This window comes from Camelus bactrianus, chromosome 20, assembly GCF_048773025.1.
Source record: "Camelus bactrianus isolate YW-2024 breed Bactrian camel chromosome 20, ASM4877302v1, whole genome shotgun sequence".
Taxonomy (NCBI): domain Eukaryota; kingdom Metazoa; phylum Chordata; class Mammalia; order Artiodactyla; family Camelidae; genus Camelus; species Camelus bactrianus.
In genome coordinates this window covers 6,509,226-6,532,333 of record NC_133558.1, presented here as the reverse complement: position 1 = coordinate 6,532,333, position 23,108 = coordinate 6,509,226, and the positions used below count along the sequence as shown (strand labels likewise).

The 23,108-nt window shown below is 41.8% G+C and overlaps 1 protein-coding gene across 4 annotated transcripts in view; it reads right to left on the bottom strand.

Moving 5' to 3' along the window:
* GCNT2 (glucosaminyl (N-acetyl) transferase 2 (I blood group)) overlaps positions 1-23,108 on the bottom strand; it is a 112,203-nt gene that overhangs the window by 66,096 nt on the left and 22,999 nt on the right. For 3 of the 4 annotated variants that reach the window (XM_074348088.1, XM_010945735.3, XM_074348089.1), the window contains exon 2: positions 16,309-17,749. In XM_074348088.1, coding sequence (XP_074204189.1) covers positions 16,309-17,212 — 904 coding nt within the window. In that variant the 5' untranslated portion in view covers positions 17,213-17,749. Of the gene's footprint in view, positions 1-4,900; positions 6,425-16,308; positions 17,750-23,108 lie in introns of those variants that run through there. The other variant, XM_010945734.3, reaches the window with a different exon arrangement.

Here is a 23,108-nt window from a genome sequence, read left to right as displayed (position 1 = left end):
CTTTGACTGCATTTTCTGGATATTTTTAAACCAAAGCCCCTCGGGGTCAAAATGACTGGCAAATTCCCTTAATTTTTGATTTCACTTTTCTGGACCTGAACAAAAATGGACAACTGCAATCTTCCAAATGCGGAAAGAGGGTAATGTCTAGTGACCTTAGCAGTCAGATGTCTACCGACCCCCACAGACCCACCACTGTGCCAGACTTTTCTGATGGATTTAGCCGAGGCGGCAAGGATGTTGGCCTTTTGGAAAAGAGAGTGTGGGGCAGGACACCTGCCCCAGGGATGGCTTAAAAGATGAATTAGAATGGAAAATAACAAAATAAACGTTCTGCAAAAGTGAAAGGGAATGTCCTTCATTTGAAGAAAATATTGTAGTTGAGAAACAGAATAAGGCTCTTTGCCATTTATTGGCTCCTCACTCAACCCTCGATTAGAACCCCAGAGAGGGAGGCAACTAGGCCGGAGCAGGAGTAACATGGGAGGGGAGAGTGGCTGCTTCTGTGCAGGAGGAGAGGGGAAGCTCCTGTGAGGGAGTGAGGGACATCCCCCTGAGACCTGGAGAGCAAGCCAGAATGAGCAGCAAAAATAAAGGGCATTTAGGAACAAGGGGACCGTGCAAGCGAAGGCCTGGGGACCATTTGTCTTCAGACCAACCTAGAGGGACAGAAGCTTGGCAGAGTCAGAGGCCGGCCACTCGTCACAGAAGCCTACTTCCTAATAAGAGGAAAGAGAAACCAGCCACTTCAGATTCTAAGCGTGTGATGTTTCTAAGAAAAGCAACAGCCAAGGGGAAAACCTCTGTGGGCCACATTCTCGGTTTCTAGCAAAAAAAATCACCCCCGCACTTTCAAAAGCACATTATTTGGTGGGGGGGGGGGGTCACCCACACAAGTTTTAGAATTATCACATTAAAACCTCAAAAATCAGCGTTGAAGAAATTCATCTGTTCCCCCTCTCTTTAAATATTTAATGAGTTCCTACAACGTACCAGGTACAATTTGTGTATATAGCCTAATCTGTCCCACAGTCCGACAGGGGATATTTGGATGAAGAATCAGACTCAGAGAAATTAGGCATTTTGCCCAGAACCACACAGACTGTAGGTGGCGGAGCCAGGACTCATCTGCATTTAAATCCCACCAGCAAATTGGAGGCCACTGTCTGACTCCACAGAGTAAACAGATTTTTAGATTGTTCAAAACACACTACAGTTGCATAAACCTGAAATGCATTCTAATTGGTGACCACTGATCCTAGTTCAGTGGGGCCCAACTCCTAGTATTTTTTTGTTTTCTCTTCAATCCACTTTTAGCTTCCTTAGTATAAAATTAAGACAGGTCACCACAGGAAGAGATGTTATTTCTGAATATTAAGTATTAATAGTATTTTCATGAAATTAATGGCTTTTAAATATTAATTTGATACCTAAAAAAATCTTTATTGAGACATAATTAACATACAGCCCTGTATAAGTTTAAGATCTACAGCATAATGATTTGACTTACATACATCATGAAATGATGACCGCAGTGAGTGTCCATTATCTCACATAGATAAAAAACAAAAGAAAAAAAAATACTTTTTTCCTTGAGATGAGAACTCTTAGGATTTAGTCTCTTAACATTCATATAAAATAAAAGGTTTCTACAGTATAGCACAGGGAACTATGTTCAATATCTTGTAATAACCTTTAATGAAAAAGAATATGAAAACAAATATATGTATGTATATGCATTCCTGGGACATTGTGCTGTGCACCAGAAATTGACACCATGTAAACTGACTGTACGTCAATTTAAAAAAAGGTCATGTATTACATACAGCAGTGTTAATTATATTAATTATGAGGTACATTACATCCCTAGTACTTATCTACCTTACAACTGAAAGTTTGTACCTTTTGACCACATTCATCCAATTTTCCCCCTCCTCACCCTCCACCTCTAACCTCTGGCAACTACAAATCTGATCTTTTTCTATGAATTTGTTTGTTTTTAAAGTTTAATTGATCTACAACACTGTTATTTCCTGTTATACAACATAGCAATTCGACATTTCTATACATTTCAGAATAATCACCATGATAAGTCCACAGGTACCATCTGTCACCATACAAAGATGTTATAGTATCACTGAATATATGCCTCACACTGTACATTTCATAGTCATGACTGGTTTATTTTGTAACTGGAAGTTTGTATGTCTTCATCTCCCTGTTTCTCTTCTCTCTGCACCCTCCTCCCCTCTGGCAACCACCTGTTTGTTCTCTGTATCTATGACTCTCTTTCTGTTTGGTTGTTTTATCATGTTTTGTTTTTTTTAATTTCACAATGTAAGTGAAATCATATGGTATTTGTCTTTCCACGTCTGGCTTACTGCACTTAGCATAGTACCCTCTCGGTCCAACTATGTTGTCACAAATAGCAAGATTCCATCCTTTTTATGGCTGAGTAATATTCCACTATATCCATATCTATATCACATCTTCTTTATCCATTCATCCATTGATGGACATTTAGGTTGTTTCCAAATCTTGGCTATTATAAATAATGCAGAAATGAACATAAGGGTGCATGTATCTTTTTGAATTAGCATTACTGCTTTTAGAATTCCAGTAAGCCCTCAGTCACTGCAGTCGACCAGAACGATCTTAAAATGTCCAAAACAAACAACCAACAAACTCAGACATCGACTAAGAAGGACTCTCAAAACAGAAATGACCCAGATTTTCACACAGCAGGAGTAACAGTTAAACCAGACAGCCACCTAAGTTTCTAGCTCCCTCACCTCCTCAGGACCGAACCCTACACTCAAGCCTGACCCAGATCCTGCAAGAGCTGGCTGGGCCAGTGAGGGGCCACCAGCCTCTAGTAAGGATCCTTCATACACATAACAGAAACCATTTCAAGGGCTCACTCTTAAATTTTTTAAAATGCGCAGAGCAGTCCATTTCTTTTCCACTGTTTCGCTGACCTATCACTGCTGATCTCTACCAGAGGTGTAAAAATCCAGTTCCGATAGGTAAATCATGTTGAGCAGCCAAGGTGTTAACTCAAGTGTCTGCTCAATAAACTGATTAGAATCATGAGTTAGAATCGTGGACTCTCAGAGTGGAAGAGACGCGCAGGCCATCTTGTCCAACACTTGATAAATTAGTTTACAGTGTTTCTCCAGCCTCTGCCTCTGCCCCTGCCCATCCCTTGGGCTTGTTCACCACTGAGCAAGCTACCCATTCTAATCCCAGATCGATGGGTTCTTGTGTCTCCTGCCACTGACGCTGGTTCTTCTTCTAAAACTACAGAGTTGATCTAACTTCTCTCTCATGAGCAGATCTTTTAATTATGTGGGAAAAAAAAAAATGGGGTCTGGCCTTTTAACCTTCTTAGCTGCTCTCTTGGGAATCTGCTTTGTCAATGTCTCCCCGTAAAGTTTGGTGCCCAGACCTGAACAGTCTACATCATACTTGGTTTAAGCAACACATCAGACAGAACTGGAGCTTTCACTTCCCTTATTCTGGTTGCTACAGTTCCACAGGAAAAAAAAAAATCTTTACAGCGTGTACTTGAGCCCTGATTTCTTTCATCACTACAACATTACCCCTTCCTGCTCTGGGAAAACCACAGATTTCAAAAGCATTCTAAGTCTAGGAAGCTTTGTGTTCCAACATCAAAAGCAAGCATCCACAATGGTTCACAGCCCTGGCTGTTTCTGAGAATTTCCTGGAGGTTGAACGAGTACTGAAGGCTAGGTCCACCCAGGAATGCAGGAAATGTATTTATAAAAGCTCTAGGCAAATGTAAAATGCATCCAGGGTTGAACCACTCACGTCAAGAAACCATGACCCTGATCCTCACATTAATTCAAGTTACTTTCCCTTTGAACTGTGAATCTGAATTTTTATTTCGAACTGAACCAGCAGAACTGAATTGGTTCACTGTAAACAATTTGAGATTATTCAAATCATTAGGAACTTGGACCAAGGAAAGGTGGAATTAAATTAATTTAGGAACAACTGAGACCTAATCAAAAGTCAACTTGAACCTTAGGCTTAGGAGACCTGGTTGATAATTGGCACATTTACTTATTGGTTGGGAAATTTGAACACATCATGTAACTACACTGAAGTTTAATTGTCCATAAAAGAAGGCACTGGTCTAGCCATCTTTAAGATGCTCTAAATTTCAGATTCCACTCCAGGAAAGAACTTGCAAATGAAAAATTCTAAAGTTGCTCTCATTTTGAAAGGATGTGAATTTAGCTATGGGAGCTTCAGCAGGGGCAAAAGTATTATTAAAATGTTTGAGTTGCCATGCAAATTTAGTTTAATTTATAATGTTTATTCCTGGTTTTAAATGCCATCACATTTAAAGGAGAGTTGGGTTTAATCTTTCCTTTGCATTGCTCCCTCAATCCTTTGCCCCCATTTGCAGTGGGTCTATGGGCTCAGAAAGGCATCTTGGTATATCAGCAAAATCAAGTCAGACAGTCAGACCTCTGCCTGCTGACCATTATGCCTCAGTTTCCTCATCTGTAAAATGGAGATGAATTATATCACCCACTCTGTGAGCAGAGCTGCTGTAAAGATTTTTTTTAACGGAAGTATAGTTAATTTACAATGTTGTGTTAGCTTCTGGTATACAGCAAAGTGATTCAGTTATATATATGTTATTTTTCAGATTCTTTTCCATTATAATTTATTACAAGATATTGAATATAGATCCCTGTGCTATACTGTGGGGTCTTGTCATTTATCAAGATTTTTTTAAATTAACACTTGAAACTGTAAAGATCTTTAAAATGTTATTATTATTATTATTTACTGTTTTTCAGCAGTTTGTTCCGGTTTGACCACACAATATTGATTCATAAAAACAAAAGTTAATAGACAGACATACCCGGAATCCTATTGAGTGTGACCCAGAAATGTTCATCAGGGCTGTAGGTGTCTTTGGACCAGGACAGTAAGTCAAGTGCATGCTGGTCTTGAAGGACAAAGCTAGCGAATTCCCTTGTGAGGGCCACATAGGCAGAGCCAAAGTAGATGGTCATGTTGTGAGGGGCTGGAGTTTTCAGTTTTGAGGTTTTAATCACGTAGGAATTTGTTTTGCTTAATAGTTCTTGGTGGACGTATTTGGTCCGTCCAATTGCATGATCGGGAGGCAGCACTCCTGGGGTGATGTTTTTCCCTTTAAAGCCTTTCAGATGCTGAACGATTTCCCTGTTGGTTTTCAGGGGGAAATCTTGCCCGCAGGTGTTGATGGCGTACTTCCAGGGCACCTCCGAGGCCCTCAGGTCTTCCAGGCAGTTCAGGTCAGCCTGGAGCCTGGAAATCCCACCGTAGACCACTGGCTCCATCTTGGAAGCCAGAAAGGCATTTGGGAAGCAGCCCAGTAATTGCTTCACGGCATCTTTAAATGCATCTCTTGCCTTTTCATCCACATGAACACAGTAGACATTTTGGGGCATGTAAATTGCCCTGAAGAGTCTCTCAAAAGTGCCAAAGTCTTCGTGGATGGTCATCATGTAAGCCAAAGGGAACGCAGCCTCCTCTTCAGAGAGTGTTTCTGTTATATAGTGACTCTGAGCCATGTACTCAGAGCAGGTAGGTTCACTGAGGGAAGTTTTCAATGCATTCTCTCTGGGGTAAAAAACCTTCCCCTGAACAATCTGATGACAGGCTTTTGCTAATAGCGAAGCATTGGACAGAGATGCTCTCAGAAAATCTTTATTCTCCCATAACTCGTTATTGTAAACAAATACAAAAACCAGGGTAGTGACAAGAGACACACAAAAAAGACCGTGCTTCCAAGAGCCCATTATTCAGAACCAGGGGTTGAGTAAAATGTCTCTTGAGATCTGATCAGAGTGTAGATATATTTAACTTACATTTTCTTCAGAGTCCACAGTCATCTTCTTGGTAGATGGAGTTCTGACTGGCTTTTCCGCGATCCCCAAGTTGACGTGCTGGTCCCTTTTCTGTCTTCCTTCTGTCCTCATTCGCTGCTGCGTTGCATTTCCACCTTTCTCTGACACATTTCTGAAGTGACTCCCTTGGATTTGCTTTGCTCAGTCCCCTGCTAACCTGCAATCTGTTTCTACACAAAAACAAGTTGCTTCAGGGAAGTTCTGACTCCAGTGTACCCACTTTTCCCTGCAGGAAAATCCCCAAGGGGTGAAGTGACCACTCTGCAAATCACCGCTCTGAGACCTCAACCCCAGCCTCTCCTCCCAGCTCAAAGGTTGGCAAGTGTGTCCGCTCCCCAGCTTCCTGTTAATCATTGAGTTCAACTGACCGAGTTTGTTTGCTTAAACAGCACTGCCAAGTTAAAATCGTCAGTTCTAAGCATGTGAACACCGCCTGGAGAGATACTCTGTCAATAAATATTTAGTGCTTAAAATTTAATCGCTTAGCCCTGTCTTTTTCCACACACGCCCCCTGTCCATATTGGCGGGCTATGCTATAAAGTGCAGCATATGACCGACGATGGAGCCAGATTCTTTCCAGCACATAATTTTATCTGCTAAAAGGAATGGCCTTAAAAAGGCACATTAGCAAGCTTACCTCACCATCTAACTTACTGAATAAAGGCTAATTAAGAAAAAAAAGAAAGAAACTCAAACCAAAAAAAACTAACAGCCCAATATCACCCCCAAATTGCATAGAGGCTAAAGCTGAAGTTAGAGATGTCAAGTTTATTTTATCCAAGCCCAAGGAGGATACAGGGGACCAGCCTGATGCCTGGAGAGGTAGGAGGGAGGAGTTGTCTGTCTGGGATGTTCTAGAACTTAAGGAGAGAGGCTCTTCAATTCAGATGTAGCAACCTTCCAGAGGAGTTTCCCTCTCTATGAAAGAAGAGAATAATTTTACCACCTTCATAGGTCAGTCCTGAGAATAAAATGAGGAAGTATATCAAGAGTTCATCGCCTGCCCCGCAGCAATGGGGCTGGGAGACAGGAGTAAACAAAGGTTCCTCCTCCCAGCTCGCACATCAAGGAAAGGACACAATGACCACCTCTTCCGGAGAACCGTATCCTCCCCTTGCTCCTCCCTCTGAGAGCCCTTGCCAATTAGGTTGTACGTCTCATGACACGGATCAGTTTGTTTTATTTGGTAACTAGACACACAGGGGTGGAGGCACGTTGTGCACACGTGCAGAAGGGGTGTTTCATTTGCGCTCCCACCACTGTCTGCACACATTAGGCAATCAAACTCTTATTGATCGATATCGCTAATTATCAGAGAAATGCAAAGCAGAACTACAAGGAGGTACCACCTCACACCAGTCAGAACGGCCACCATGAAAAATTCCTAAATGATAAACGCTGGAGAGGGTGTGGAGAAAAGGGAACCTTTCTACACCGTTGGTGGGAATGTAGTCTGGTGCAGCCACTATGGAAAACAGTATAGAGATTCCTTAAAAACCTGAATATAGACTTACCCTGTGATCCAGCAATCCCACTTCTGGGCATATATCTGGAGAAAACTCTAATTCAAAAATATACACGCACCCCAATGTTCACAGCAGCACTATTTACAATAGCTAAGACATAGAAGCAGCCTAAATGTCCTTCGACAGATGACTGGATCAAGAATTTGTGGTATATTTACACAATGGAATGCTGCTCAGCCATAGAAAGAATGAAATTAAAGCCATTTGCAGCAACATGGATGGAACAGGAGATTGTCCTACTAAGTGAATTAAGCCAGAAAGAGAAAAATACCATATATCACTTATATGTGGAATCAAAAAAAAAAAAAAAAAGACACAAATGAAGTTATTTACAAAACAGAAAGAGACTCACAGACATAGAAAACAAACTTATGGTTACCAGAGGGGAAAGTGGGGTGGGGAGGGATAAATTGGGAGTTGGAGATCTGCGGATACTAACTACTGTCTATGAAACAGATAAACAACGAGGTCCTACCGTATAGCACAGGGGGCTATATTCAGTATCTTGTAATAGCCCATATTGAAAAAGAATACGAAAAGGAATCTATCTATATGTACAACTGAATCACTATGCTGTACACCTGAAACTAACACATTGTAAATGGACTGTACCTCAATTTAAAAAAATACTTACTGATCGAGTGCTCTAGTTTGCATTTCCCTATTTCCCTTATCACATTAGTGTGGGAATCCTGTATTTGTGATTTCCATTTTGTGATTTGTGATCTATATTTGTATCTGTGGATCTGTGGACAAAGTACCTAATTTTTCCAATAACACCTTAATTATAAAGACAGCGTAATGTTACAGATAGTTTGTGCATATGGTGTTTTCACATCCTGCACTCGCATCTTCCTCTTGTCTCTAGACATACACATTTTGATTTTACTAAAAACACAGGAGGTGCAAGTTTGCATCCTGCATTTTGCACTTAACTGCTAGAGCATAACATTTTCCACTGTGCTTTTTAGTTTCCACTGGGTGTTATCTGAACAACCTTTCCCTTAGAACGCAAGACTGGAGTTATCATTGGCTGTTGGTGGTTTTCCCACCTCAGCTGAAAGCTCACGCGTTAACCAGGTGGTTGCCAACTCCATTTGGTAAGCTTCGGGAGCAGAGAAAATGATGATAAGAAAGGACCCAGGGAAATTCTCCAGAACTGGCGGGTCAGTCTGTACTTGTTTTAGAAATCAGACCCCACTGCACGATTCAGGTGCATGCAGTCTGGTCTGTATGTCCCCAAGTGAATGACTCAATCAACCCCAATATCGTTTACGTAACTTTCATGTATCTACTTAAAATTCTTTATAGCAAATCATTTCTTCAATACAGTAGCCACAAAGAGCAATCTTTCCTGAAATGATGACTAAAATTTTGCTAATTTTAATTTTTAATAGCCCTCTGGGCATCCACTGTCCACATCAAGTGAAATTAACAATAGGGATGAATAAACGAAGGCATCCTTGCCTCAGTGTGCTTGTCTAAACCAATCCAATCATTTTTAGAGCCTTTTCTCCTAATATATCCAGATAATTGCATCAGCTCTTCCTTTGTTTATTTTGGCTGTCTCTTCATTCTTGGCATGGTTCCATCCCTCCAGAGATCTCATGCATAAAAGCATCTGTAATAATTTGCCTTTTCTGCCCTGAATTTACAACCCTACGGTTACAGGGTAAAGAACGTTTGCAAGTTAGGACTTCACTGCTGTGGTGTCCTTCACTGTCCCTCACCTGACATGCTTCGAGGGTCTTCTGCCTTTGACAATGCTAGACATTTTTACAAGAATCAGAATCAATCTTCTCTTTGCATCTACTGAGTGCTACCTGATGTTTATGCTCTTCGTGGTCACGTGGGAAACCACCACGTGGGAAACGTGGTTCTCCCGACCCTCCTGGCTTTCCTGAGGCCCTTTTGTAATATACCACTGATCATTTCTCTAGTATGGGAAATAGTAGAAGATGGTGATGAGAACAGCAATTCTTCATCCCCGCTTGAATATTAGATCAAAACGGATGCCCCCAACTTTAAGTTGAAGGCAGTGGTCAGGTAGGCTAGAGTTCTAAAGAAGTTGGGAACCAGTACAGACCTGTGACTTGGCCACTCCGAAAATGGTAGGCTGTGCACTGAAGTCCCAGAGTTCAACCGGTACTTGCTTATTTCTACAAAACGTACATTCTTATAAATTCTCACTCCAGGACATAAACTAATATGTATTCCACTAAGAAAACTGCCCTTAGCGTTTCATGCTGACAGCTGACTGTAGAAAGGGAGCGAAAGAAAAGGGCCCCGTTTCCACAGTGCAGCTTCCTCGTCTTCCTTCTGCTTGGGGCCGCGGGGTACCCAAAGCGCTTTTCCCGTGTTCATTTCATCATGACATCACCTCTGTGCCCAAGTCAGAAACCAGGGAAACCTAATGGAAAGTTTCTCAGTGTCCACGAAAGCCTGCTGAGATCACAGAGCGAGAGACGCTTGGGTCAAACTGGCTTTGAGTGCATGTGACGTTCGGTCTTCTGACCCCGCCAGCTGTTCCCCTGCCCAGGCTCTCGTCCCTCTCTTTCTTTATTTAGCTATGTACTTACTATTGCTAAATTCTGTACCCTGTTTTACCCTCATCAATGGTTTTTTGTTTGTTTGTTTGTTTCTTTTTCTTTGTTCTTTTTTTTTTTTGGTAACCACAAGAAATAGCCGGAAGCAACAGAGCTTAAAATAGCCCAGAAGACCCTGGACGGTAGGTCAGAAGGTCTTCAGTTGGGCCAAAGCCACACTTGACAGCCTGGAGCTCTTGAACCAGTCATCAGACCTCACACCTCACAGCTTCCTCTGGGGTAAATTTGAGACAACACCCCCTGCCATTTCTGGGGGTTCTTCAATGATGGCTTCCTTCCAGCAGGGTCACCCACACCTCTGCATCTGGGTTATTTTCCAACATCAACCTCCTGGTGGAGCTGAGAGGATTCCAGAAGTAATATACAAAAAAGCACCCAGCTGGGGGCTGGCCTGAGATGTCAGAGGGAATTTCAGATCTTGAGGGAAAGCTGTGGGGAAGAAAAGAGTTCGGGGGGACATAAAGTCACTGGAAGGGGGACTGCAGGAAAATGCAAGAAGAAGTTGGTCTTCTTCAAACAGTCGATTAATTAAAGATCGCTGGGGCAGCGCAAAGCTGAAGCAGAGAGCTGACAGGTGAACAGCACCTCTGGGTTAGAGTCTGACCCCCAAAGCCCCTTCCAGCTGCATTTGCCTGGAAAAGATACCTGACAACATTTGGGTTCAATGCCAAAGGCTAACGGAGGCGCTGAGCCCAAGAACCTCAGAAGTTTTAACCGTCTAACTTCTCTCTGCACAGAAAGACCTCGGGTTTGAGTTGTGGCTGGATTGTAGAGGCTGGGTGTCGTGGGGAAAAGTTAAAACAAGGGTCCAAACCCAGTGGCCAACTGGGCTCTTCATCTTTCTAAACGCCTGCTCTTTCCTTCCTCTACTCTATTCCTCACAAAGTCCTTGATTTGATTTGGAAATTACAGGAACTCACGGTCACTGCTACAGCAAGGGTTCCCACCCCAGGGAGACCTGAAGCTTCTGATCACTGAGAATTCCGTGCTGCGAGACTGTAGGCCCCACCTTCTGACTACGATACACTGTTCAATCAGAACAGAGGGCAAAGAAACGGATCCCCGAATCTTTAGGGTCTCCAGGTGCTGGATAGCAGTGTCCCCATTTCTTCTTGAAGCCCACAGTCCAGAAGGAACTCACTGATGCCTACTTTCTATTTGGCCGACCCATCGCTGGATGGGGAAAGACCTTCTTTCCCAGAGATGATTACCAAAGGCCCAAGTTGAAAAAGTCAGGAGGATAGAAAAGCAGCTTTGTGTTTGGCAAAACCTGAATTTACTTAATAGATTTGTCTTTCATTCCGGAAGATGGATTTTCATAGAAATTACTTGCAGAACATCCTCGTCACTTTCCTAGCTGGTCCAGGGCTTCATTTTCAGTTTTGCATATTATCAAATGAAGTTCATATCTCACACGAATGTTGCCAGGAGTGACTAATTAAATAAAGGACATTTTAAACACCAAGGAGTGCCAAGTACTTTATTAAATTCTAGAAACATTTTCCCCTTGACTGAAGGGAACTGAAGAACATAATTCAAATCATTAAGTTAGAAATGAACATTGCCCTTTAATAAAAAGTTAAAAGGTGTAACTAAGATATCTATGGATACTAATGATTTGACAAGACAAATGAAAATTCATGGTTCCCCAGTAAGTATATCACGTAATGAAAAAACACACCAACAAGTGTTATGCTTGGAAAAAATAGAAATAGAAATCTCATGTACCCCAATCAAATGAGTCATTCAGTCATTCAACAAACATTTTTTGTGTACTTACTTTATGCCTGGTACTGTGCTAGATTATGGAAATAGAAAACACCAATGTCACCCAAATGGGTACAAGGCTACTGGATCTTAAATTGCTATTGGCGAGTAAATAGAGGTAATGTTTCCAGAAAACCACCTCCTCCCAAACTCCTCCTTCCAGTAATTTTCCAGCAAATTGGCCCCCACCTACCTCTCTCTCCACTCCCAGGAGGATAAAGTTGCCTAGAAACATCCTACTGCAAATACTCTTTTCTTTAAGGTAGAGGCGGGGTAACAGAGTTAACCTTGGTATTTAAAAGTAGAAAAACAAAAGCTGGAATGTGGAAGTGCAAAGTCCTGTCTGCCTGTTTGTGGGGGGAGTCCCACCCCAAAGACCTGTCCTTTAGCGTCTCAAAGACAGAGCTGTGCCTGGAGTCCGGATGTCTCAAGTTACTGTTGTCCAGGTGTAAGTGCTACCCAACACCAGCTTACCCATCCCCTACGGGGTCCTGGACACTTTGAACCTAACACTTCTAACTCCAGATATGTTATAAGATGCTGCACAGGGAAGATGAAAATGTTCTCTATCTTGGCTATATCAATGCCAGTCATTATTGATTGTTATATTTTACTGTAGTTTATATGATGTTACCATTAGGGGGAACTGAGTAGAGTAGATGATGTCTCTTTTTTATTTCTCACAACAACAACTGAATCTATAATTACTTCAAAATAAAAAGATTCATTTAAAAATTAAAAAAAAAAAAAAGGTGTTGCACAGGGAAATAACAACTGGATCCCCCACCAGGACACTCTGAAACAGGGATCATGATAATTAATTTTCCTGAGACTTCTGTTCAATTTATCCACTCAGGAGTTGCTTTTCCCAGAGAAAGGACTTTTGGGTTTTCTTCACAGTTTCTTTGTGCTTAAGGATCACCCTTAAATTTTAGTTCCAGGCGGGAAACCCTATAGCCCCGGATCTGGAGCGACCTTAAACAGATTTAGAGCTGAGTTCCCCCAAAAGGCCTACTCACTCGGGAAGGGAAGTCTCAAGACGACAACAGGATTTAGTAAGATGTCTAAATTGTACTAAATTTAGGATTTAGCAGGATAACTTCCCTGGGCTGGAAGTTAGGAGGTCAGATTCTAGCCTCCGAGTTGGAAGCTGGTGTATTTTGAGCAAGTCACTTAGCTCCAAACCTCAGATTCCTCCCAGGCCAGGTCACCAGGGGGGCCTACGTGAGCTTTCCAGGGATGAATATGCTCTTCCAGGAATGAGTCATGACTCATGCTCCAGGGAACGGGCTAAGTGCTATTATGCATTTACCCAGGTTCCTCTCTTCCCATAAATGGTTAGACATAATTTATAAACTTCAATGTTTTAAAAACAAAATTTGCAGTAGAGTCAAGAGAAGTCAAAGGAACAGCAAGTAACAATTTTTAAAGTTACTTGTTTCTGAAAAGACTAGAAGAAGCCCAACTTGTTTGAACAGAGCTTTCTCTTAAATGCATTTTGTGAAAAAATGACTGTCTTCTATCTAATTTCCCCTGTTTTTCATATTTTCTTAAATGGTCATGAATTATTTTCTAATGGGAAAAGAAAAATTGTAATGGTCCTGACTGGTTATCTTTCCCCTCATCCGTGCTGTGCTGCGCGTGTTAAGCCTAGATCTACAATTCAACTTCCTTATTAGCGTTCATCTTCCTCAATTTCTTGGCCGCCTGGCATTCTGTATCATTTGCAAAAAGGTAAAGAATAGACAGAGTCCATAGGAATTTTGCTAGAGAGGTGAATAAAATCCTTTATATGGTTCTGCATCTTTTACCAACGAAGAAATAAAATCATCAATATCTCTATTTGTAAATATCGGTGTTTTACAAACCCTTTCAGGATCTGAAGATGGAGGTCGGGGAGAAGCAGCAGCTGTTCTGAAGATTAGGGATTGGGTCCTCTCATTTAGAAAGAGCCAGTCAAACCTAATCATCTCAGCAAGCACTGATTTTCCTTTCCTTGGCAAATAACCTAATTATTTCACTGTAGCTCTTACTTAACAGGATTGTGTTTATTCAAATCACCTCAGTCCTTCCCTGCACCTTACAGCCTCCATTCTTTCCTCTGAATATCCCTATTCTTTCTTCTACTGACCCACCCGACCTGTTCTTGTCCGTAATTAACAATAGGACATTGAAATTCTGCGCCCACCACAGAGAAAACTGGCAACCCACCAAGACAAAGAAAAATGGTTAATATGCATTAGAAAATTTCACTTCTAATGAATTGCAAACAAAAACAACAGTGCAGCTCTTCTTCTCTTTAATTCCAGTAGCTTTTAAAAAGAAGCATATCAGTGTCCACTGTCAGCAGAGGTGTGATGAAATAAGACCTCTAGTCCACGGGTGGCCTGACTGAAAATTAGAACATGTTTTAGAAGGCAGCTGAAGGAGTTGAGAGGATACTACCCCAAATATGCCAGTTTGACATGAGAATTATTTAGAGTTGAAGGCAACTGAGAAGAAGCAAACACAAGAAAACTCTTTGCCCTTCCTCTCTCTCAACGGGAAAGGCAGGACAATTCTTCACAGAAGTAATGGTATGATTTTTAACCACCTAAGACAACTCTAGACCCTTCTGGAGACCGCACCAGAGGAATGTACACAACAAACCTTACTAGCTAGCTCTGATCTTCCATTAGTTCTCCCATATACTCACCTTACTGCAGTTTGCCACCCGTAAAAGCTTACATTCCTTGAGGGGAGGGTAGAGCGCATGCTTGGCATGCATAAGGTCCTGGGTTCAATCCCCCGTACCTCCTCTGCATAAGGTCCTGGGTTCGATTCCCACTACCTCCTCTAAAACATAAATAAACAAAGAAACCCAATTACCACTCCCCCCACCGCAAGTAAGCAAAAATAAATTTAAAAAGAAGCTTACATTCCTTTTCCTTTGTTTTATCACTTCTCTACAAATGTATTGTTCTTTGTTAAGATGCTATATAAGCCCCAAGTTTCAACCATCCCTTGGAGTTACTCATCAGTGAGTTTCTCCCAGGTGTATGTGTGCTGTGTGTTAATAAACTGTTCATTTTACCCTTGTTAATCTGTCTTTTGTCGGTGTAACTGCCAGGGTCCTAGTTGAGGAACCCAAAAGGGTAAAGGAAAAAGTTTTCTTTTTCCTTCCCTACACAATTTTACAGTATGTATCAAGCACCTAAAACGTTCCTATTCAATTTCAATTTATTGGGTTCAGCACTGACATGTGCCAAAGCTCGATGTGAAAAGGTGTCACTTGCTTTTGAACATTTTCCAGTATGGACTGCAATAGCATTTTACATAGTAAAAAGCTGGAAGCGTGTGCTCAACAATGGAGGAATTGGTAAGCAAATTATGGTACATCCATACCATGAAAAAATGTAATTATCAGACATTTTCAAGAGGATGAGGAAATTATGCTGATATATATTAAATGAAAGTAGCAGAATAGAAAATTGTATAAATCAGTATGACCTAACCACATAAAGCTATACATGGAAGAGGAGATAAATATTCAAAGGTACTCACAGCAATTACTTCTCAGTTTACATAATGTATAACTTTTACTTTCTTACTTTTATTTTCTTACAATTTCTACTTAGGACCAATTTTACTTTATGCTTGTCTTTATTCCCCAGATTTTCCACAATAGAACTGTATTTTATAATAAGGAAAAAATATTTTTTAATTTTCTGCCCATTAATAATTAGTATGAGGTTTTCATGAAGGGTGAGTTGTTTTTTCTTTTTGAAGGTTCCTAGTCCTTCTGCTTTATTTATTTTTTGGAGGGGGAGGTAATTACGTTCGTTTATTTTTAGCGGAGGTGCTGGGGGTTGAACCCAGGACCCCCTGTGTGCTAAGCATGTGCTCTACCACTTAAGCCACATCGTCCCCCTGAAGAATGAGTTCTTGACTCACTAGCAGAGGACGGCAGGGTTTCCATTCACCAGCGTGAGGCTGCTGTGTGGTCAGTCCCAACAGTACTGAATTCTGGAAATTTCTGACCGCTTACGAAATTAATTTGGAGACATCGCACTACTTCAGATTGTTCTTATATTTTGTTGGCACTTTTCAGATCTCAAACTTTTCTAACTCACACTATTCACATTCACATAAAATGAAGCCATAATGAATAAGCCATGCCAATGAGAGCTGAATTCTTAGCCAACATACTGTAATTGCTTAAAAAGCAGTTTCGCCTCTCATAGCAATGATTTGTGACCATCCAATGCAATAAAAATTCAACACGCATCTTCTACAAGCAAGCAGTATATTTACTGATATCTAAGAAGTATAACTTACATGAATTCCACTGAAACACACACAAAACAGTCTATGGTATGTCCATAAAGCTGGGAAACACAGGTGAATATACATAATGCCATGAAGGACATTTTCAAAGTATAAAATACACACACAACCACACGCTCACGCACACGCGCGCACTTCCAGACTTTATCATACCTGGAATCCGATTAAGTGTCACCCAGAAATGCTCATCAGGAGAGTAGGTATCCTTCGACCAGTCAAGCAAATCGATGGCCCGCTGGTCTTGCAGAACAAAATTAGCAAATTCTCTCGTAAGGGCGACATAGGCAGAGCCAAAGTAAACGGTGAGATTATGGGGAGGAGGCATTTTCCTTATCCAAGTCCACAGCATGAAGGAAAGCAAACGGTATCTCTGCTCCAAGTACACATATTTGGTCCTTCTGCGAATATGAGGAGGAGGCAGCACCCCTGGGGTGATGTTTTTCCCTTTGAAGCCTTTCAGGTGCTGAACGATTTCCCTGTTGGTTTTCAGGGGGAAATCCTGCCCGCAGGTGTTGATGGCGTACTTCCACGGCACTTCGGAACCTACGAGGTCTTCCAGGCAGTTCAGGTCAGCCTGAAGCCTGGAAACTCCTGCGTAGACCACAGACTCCCTCTTGGAAGCCAGAAAGGCATTTCCGAAGCAGCTCAGTAGTCTTCCCACCGCATCTTTGAAGGCAGAGGCAGCTTTCTCATCCACGTGAACACAGTAGACATTTTGAGGCATGTAAACAGCCCTGAAGAGCCTCTCAAATGTATCAAAGTCTTTGTGAATGACCATGACATAGGCCAGAGGGAACTCGGCTTCGTCTTTGGACAGAGGTTTCGTTATGTAGTGATTCTGGATCAAGTATTGCTGGCAACTTCGGTTTCTCAGGCGTATGTTTTCATTCAAGATTTTCTTTCCTGTTACAATCATGTCACAGCCTTCAGCAAGCACTGAAGAGTTGGAGATTTTCCCCACTGGCAGGTATGTTGGCAGCTCCAAGTGGTTGGTATAGAGGAGCAGAAGAGTTGTAGAAATGGCCACAAGCCCTACGACAAATACCTTCAGGTTCATTTTTCTTACTATTTCTTCTGCGTTGGTCACTGGCTGGACTTCATACCATCGCTGAAGTCAGTTTGCAGGTCCATCCCCAGACTGTTGGGGGCGCAAATTTCATTTGTTATTTTGAACAAGAAGGGGAATTTGGCCACTCATTGAAAGGACAGGGGCCCAGCCGCAAGTCTGAAGTTCTCTTACAGTGGAGGGATTGAGTGGCTCCGAGAACCTGAGCCCCTGGGGCCAACGGAGCAAGAGCTGAGCGCTGTTGGGTGTCTTCATCCAGGTCAACCTCCAGTTGAGATCCTGGGAAACCTGCGGCAGCCGCTGACTCAGGGTGGTCCCTCCGGGTGGGGAGGGAGCAGGATGCGTCAGTCTTACAGCCCTTTTATGTCAGGGGGATGCCATCACCATCGCCGGTGTCACCGTTTGACCACAAGAGACGGTGTATTTCTTCAACTTGGGGAAGTCTCAGTTGTCAGGTGGCAGGTCACCACTGACACTGACTGACGTTGACCGCACTCAGAATTGTTCAATAGCAGTGTTTCTCTTTACCTAAGGATAAAAATCAAGAATTCAGAGAGATGCAGGATTGGAAGGAATCTTGCAGATTATTCAGACCAACTCACTCAATTCACAAATGGAGCCCCCCCTATAATGAGAAAGAATATGAAAATGAATATATGTGTGTACATGTATGACTGAAGCATTATGCTGTACACTAGAAACTGACACACTGTCAACTGAATATACTTCAATTAAAAACAAACAAACAAACAAATGGAGCGCCCTGAAAATGAACGGCCACTGATCTTCTGGCCCCCTCTTGGCTCCCTTTTCTCACTGACAACCTGGGAGAACCTGGGAGGTGAGCTCTGACATTACGCTCATTTTGGACAAGAGAAAATTGAAGCCCACGTGTGCACTGACTTGCCTGAGCGTCAGTAATGAGTTCATGGTAGCATCAGGCCTTGAACCTAAAAAGATTTCTACCTGGAACAGTGTCTCCCCTCACCTTTTGTTGGTGAATTCCCCCCATCCATCAGGTCCCCGTGTGGCACCACTTCCCTGGTGTCCCTTCCCTGCCCTCCCAAGTCTGGGTCAGGAGTCCTTCCACCTGTCCTACCAGGACTTGTGCAAACTCTAGTCGCTTGTGTGTTTGCCCCACCACTAGCGCACGGAGGATCGTTTCTGTCTACCGATCACTGTGTTTTGTGATCATCACTGAGTTAAGTCCAGTCACTCTTCTTGCCTCTACACCAGGGTCTGGCATGACTACAGTGGCGTCAGAGGTGAGGGTCAATTCAGCCTGCCATGTGTTTTTGTTCAGCCTCTGAGCTAAGAATTGTTGTACAATTTTTTTGTTTTGTTTTGTTTTTGTTTCTTTTTGTTAGTGGAGGTACTGGGATTTGAACCCAGGACCTTGTGCATGCTAAGCACGTGCTCTACCACTGAGCCATACCCCATTCCCCCTAATTGTTGTACATTTTAAAAGTGCTGAAAGAAAACTCAAAGAAGAAAAATATTTCGTGGCATGCGAAATTCAAATTTCAGTGTCTGTAAAGACTACCACTGGAACCCAGTGATTTGTTTAATATTATCCATTGCAACTGCAGAGCCGACCGGTTGTAACAGAAACCATCTGGCCACCCAAGACTCGTATTTTATTCTTTGGCTCTTGATAGGAAAGATTTCCTGATCCCTCCCCAATAATTACTGATGTCTCTACAAGCCATGTATTCCCCCCACACCAAGATGACTATTGTGGGCTTGATACAGGTTTACAACTTTGTCCTTTATTTTCTAGATTTCCTCATGAATGCTAGGATGACATCCCACTTGGTACAGAGCATGGGCTTCAGAGAGACACGTGGGCAGATTAGGATCCTGGTTTTGCCGGTTTCTAGCTATGTGACCTTGGGCAAGTGCCTTTACCTTTCTGTTTCAGTTTTGTCACTTGTCATGTAGAGATCAGACCAGTAAGACTGTGTTGCGGATGAATATGGGTTAATAAGTAGAATGCACTTGGTGCAGACTCTGACACACAGAAAATAGTCTTAAATGTTAGCTTTTACTGTTATCTGCACCTGGCACGTTTCGAGTCTCACCTGCACCGGTAGTGAGTTGGAAATTCGTAGCACTGCACTTTGCCTGACTTCATTGTGCTCCAAATTTTGGCAAAATGTGGTGCTGCCACATAGTGGTTCTGTACAGCATAGCCTGACGCAGTTAATCTTGTGGATGACAGGAAGGGAGAATTTTTGTGCCATTATAGCATTTTATTCCTGCCAGACTGGGAGTAACTTGGAAGAAGGAACATGTCTTCGAAGACATAAGGAGGCATTCTCCACGTGGCATTTGAGCAGAGCTGAAAAGGCTCCCTCTCTCAAGGTCTCAATACCACCAGCCAACCAGGGTCTCCACAAGAACATTTAAAATGTCTCATAAGGAAGCAAATTGTTCGAGTTATTCAAGAAAAATGATGAAGTGGTAACTACTATGTGTCTCGTTAAGCCATTGGAAACAATGACATTCAACAGAGGTTTTGAAAAAATGGGATGAGAGACAGATTAGATTAGATGTTCCTAAACAGGGTTGGGAACGTGGGGTACTCCTGGGGGTCCTTCGGGATGTTCTGGCAGGGACGGCTGAGCAGCCCAGAGGGAATATGAAGGCAGCAAGATGCTCCAGGGGTTATGTGCCATCTGTATTCATTTTCAGAACTGGGTGTCAGTCTTTTTTTTTTCCTTCTTTTTTTCTTGAAGGATAGTCAGTTTACAGTGTTGTATCATTTCTGGTGTACAGCATAATGTTTTAGTCATACATATAAGTACATATATTTGTTTTTATATTCTTTTTCATATAAGTTACTGCAATATGTTGAATACAGTTCCCTGTGCTCTACAGTAGAAACTTGTTGTTTATCTAGTTTATAGATAGTAGTCAGTATCTGCAAATCTCAACGTCCTAATTTATCCCTTCCCACCCCCTTTCCCTTCTGGTAGCCGTAAGTTTGTTTTCTATGTCTGTGAGTCTCTTTGTGTTTTGTATACAAGTTCATTTGTGTCTTTTTTTTAGATTCCACATATTAATGATATCATATGACATTTTTCTTTCTCTTTCTGGGTTACTTCACTTAGAATAATCATCTCCAGGTCCATCCATGTTGCTGCAAATGGCATTATTTTGTTCTTTTTTTAATTGCTCTGTAGTATTCCATTGTATGTATGTGTGTGTGTGTATCTACCTATCTACCTACCTATCTATCTCTCTCTCTCTCTCTCTCTCTCTCTCTCTCTCACAACTTCTTTATCCAGTCATTTGTTGATGGACATTTAGGTTGTCTCCATGTCTTGGCTATTGTAAAGATAACAGTCTTAAAAATAAAAATTTCCCCAATGTCCTGTGCACACTCACATCAAAATTAAATAGTTTCATATGAATCCTTTTCATGTACTTTGAGTGTCAAATTTTTAATTCTCACTTTTTTTCTCCTGGGAAAGTTAAATGATCACATAAGAGAACAGGAAAGAAGCTGAGAGGCCCTCTCATCAGGTGCTGTCATTTTACAGGGCAAGACGCCACTCAGAGAAGGAAAGTCACACAGCTGGGAGCGGCATCTGGTCCAGCACAATAAGCTGCTTCCAAAAATGTTTCCTTCCTCTCAGAAGGGATTTCAGAAAGCAACATTTACAAGTGCTTCTCTAAGCCTGACTCACCAGTCAACTGAAGGATAAATTAGACCAGGATGAGGCTATCTTAACTTCGTGAGATTTGGTCTTAAATTCAGATTCTACCCTCGGAAACCTGAGCTAAAGATAATATTTGTGCTTCACACAGAGGCTGATAACATATTTGCACTTTGAAGCCTGGGGTGATAACACTTACTCAGGCTAGTCTTAGCAGGATTATGTACATATATCTAAAGCAAAACAAAGATAACGTTGGAAACTTTGTGACCAAAACCGACAGGTATTTTCAAAACTCTTGTTAAGGGCATCTAATTTCTTTCTTTCTTTCTTTCACCTTATTTTATTTATTTCTTTTAAATATTTGGGGGGGGTAATTAGGTTTATTTATTTTATTATTATTATTATTAATTTTAATGGAGGTACTGGGGATTGAACTTAGGACCACGGGCATGCTAAGCACACACTCTATCACTGAGCACACCCTCCCCGCCAGGGGCATCTAATTCTAATAACATTTGTATTTATGAATACCCTCTAAATCCTTAGTTATCTTCTACAAGTAGATTATTTCTCATAAAAGCAAGAGTTAAGCCAGTACATCCCCGTATTTCCAAGCACAAATTCAGTGCCTCCTCTAAGAAGTCCTCCCCCGCTACCCCCCTACCCCTGTCCTTCTGTGTTTGACATATTCTTGCATTTCTGCCAAATTGGCTGAAATGGAAGAGTAGCTTTTAATTAGGGGCACATACTGACACAGGAAAACTGAACACAGAATCCTCTTCTGGCCCCAATTTAATCCCGAGACCTGAAACCCAGACAATGTGACTTCTACCCCCAGTCCCTGGCACTGAAGACTTGCTGTAGGATTTTGTTTCTGCTATGGCATACGAACACGAACACATAAAATCACCATCTTGACCATCTTCCAGTGTCCAGTACAGCAGTGTTAACTAGATGCATGTTGTCCAACAGAGCGCCAGAACTTTTTCATCTTGCATCTCTAAACTTCTTGACCCGTTCAACAACTTCCATAACCGCCTCCCCCCCAGCCCCTGGTAACCACATTCTACGTTTTCCTCCTACGAGTTGAACTACTTCGGATTCCTCAAACACGTGAAACGATGCAGTATTTCTCCTTCTGGGACTGATTTATTTCACGAAGTGTGATGTCGCATGCACTGAGCTGACAGCCTAGTGCTGGCTAGCTACTTCCCAGGAAATCTCTTGGTAAAACAGTTAAAAATAGCAGTTTGGGTTTGTAGAGTATTTTCACATCAATTTTTTCATTATCATTTAAAGCAGGGCCTCTCAGCCTCGGCACTACTGACGTTTGGACCGGATAATTCTTTGCTGCGGGGGCCTGTCCTGTGCCTTGTGGGGTGTTTGCAGCATCCCTGGCCTCTACTCACTAGATTCCAGCAACATCCCTTCCCCCAAGTAGTGACAACCAATGATGTCTCTAGACGCTGCCAGATGTCCCCCGTGGGCCAACCTTGGGCCAATAAGCTAACTTCTAAGAGCAGTAAAACGAAGCTAACACTACGAACTTTACGAGGTTTGTATAATAACTAGTAATTAATGTATGAATTAATTTCTGGCACCAGGAGGCACTCAATACATGAGTTATTGTTTAATAATATTAGTATATAAAAGGTATAAAATTGATTAATTAGATATTGATTATGACTCATTAATGTGACATTGGACAATACAGATTCACTAAGATGGGAAATGTAACAGTTTAATTCTGAATCTGGTTTTACCTCTAATTTGCTGTGTGAAGTTGGCAAAATCACAGAGTCAGTCTCAAGCTCATCAGTCGTTCAGGAGAATTCAGTCACCCTGCCCTCTGTACTTTGCAAGGTTACAGCAAGATTAAAATTATGTAATAAAAGAAAGGTACTTGCAAGTGTAAACTCATTCCAAGTGCAACCATTGTCATTATGATATGAATCTGTATTCATATGTATTATTATGTATTATGATACAAATTGCTGTAATTCACATGTCATACATTTGAAACGTACACTCCAGTGGCTTTGACTGTCTTCACTAGGCTGTGCAACCTTCACTGCTGTCTGCTTCCATCAGATTTTTATTGTCCCAAAGAAACCATATACCCATTAGTGGTCACTGCCTTAACCCTCTCCACTTCCCAGACCCAGGCAACCACTAATGTCCTTTCTGATTCTATAAATTTTCCTATTCTGTACCTTTTGTAT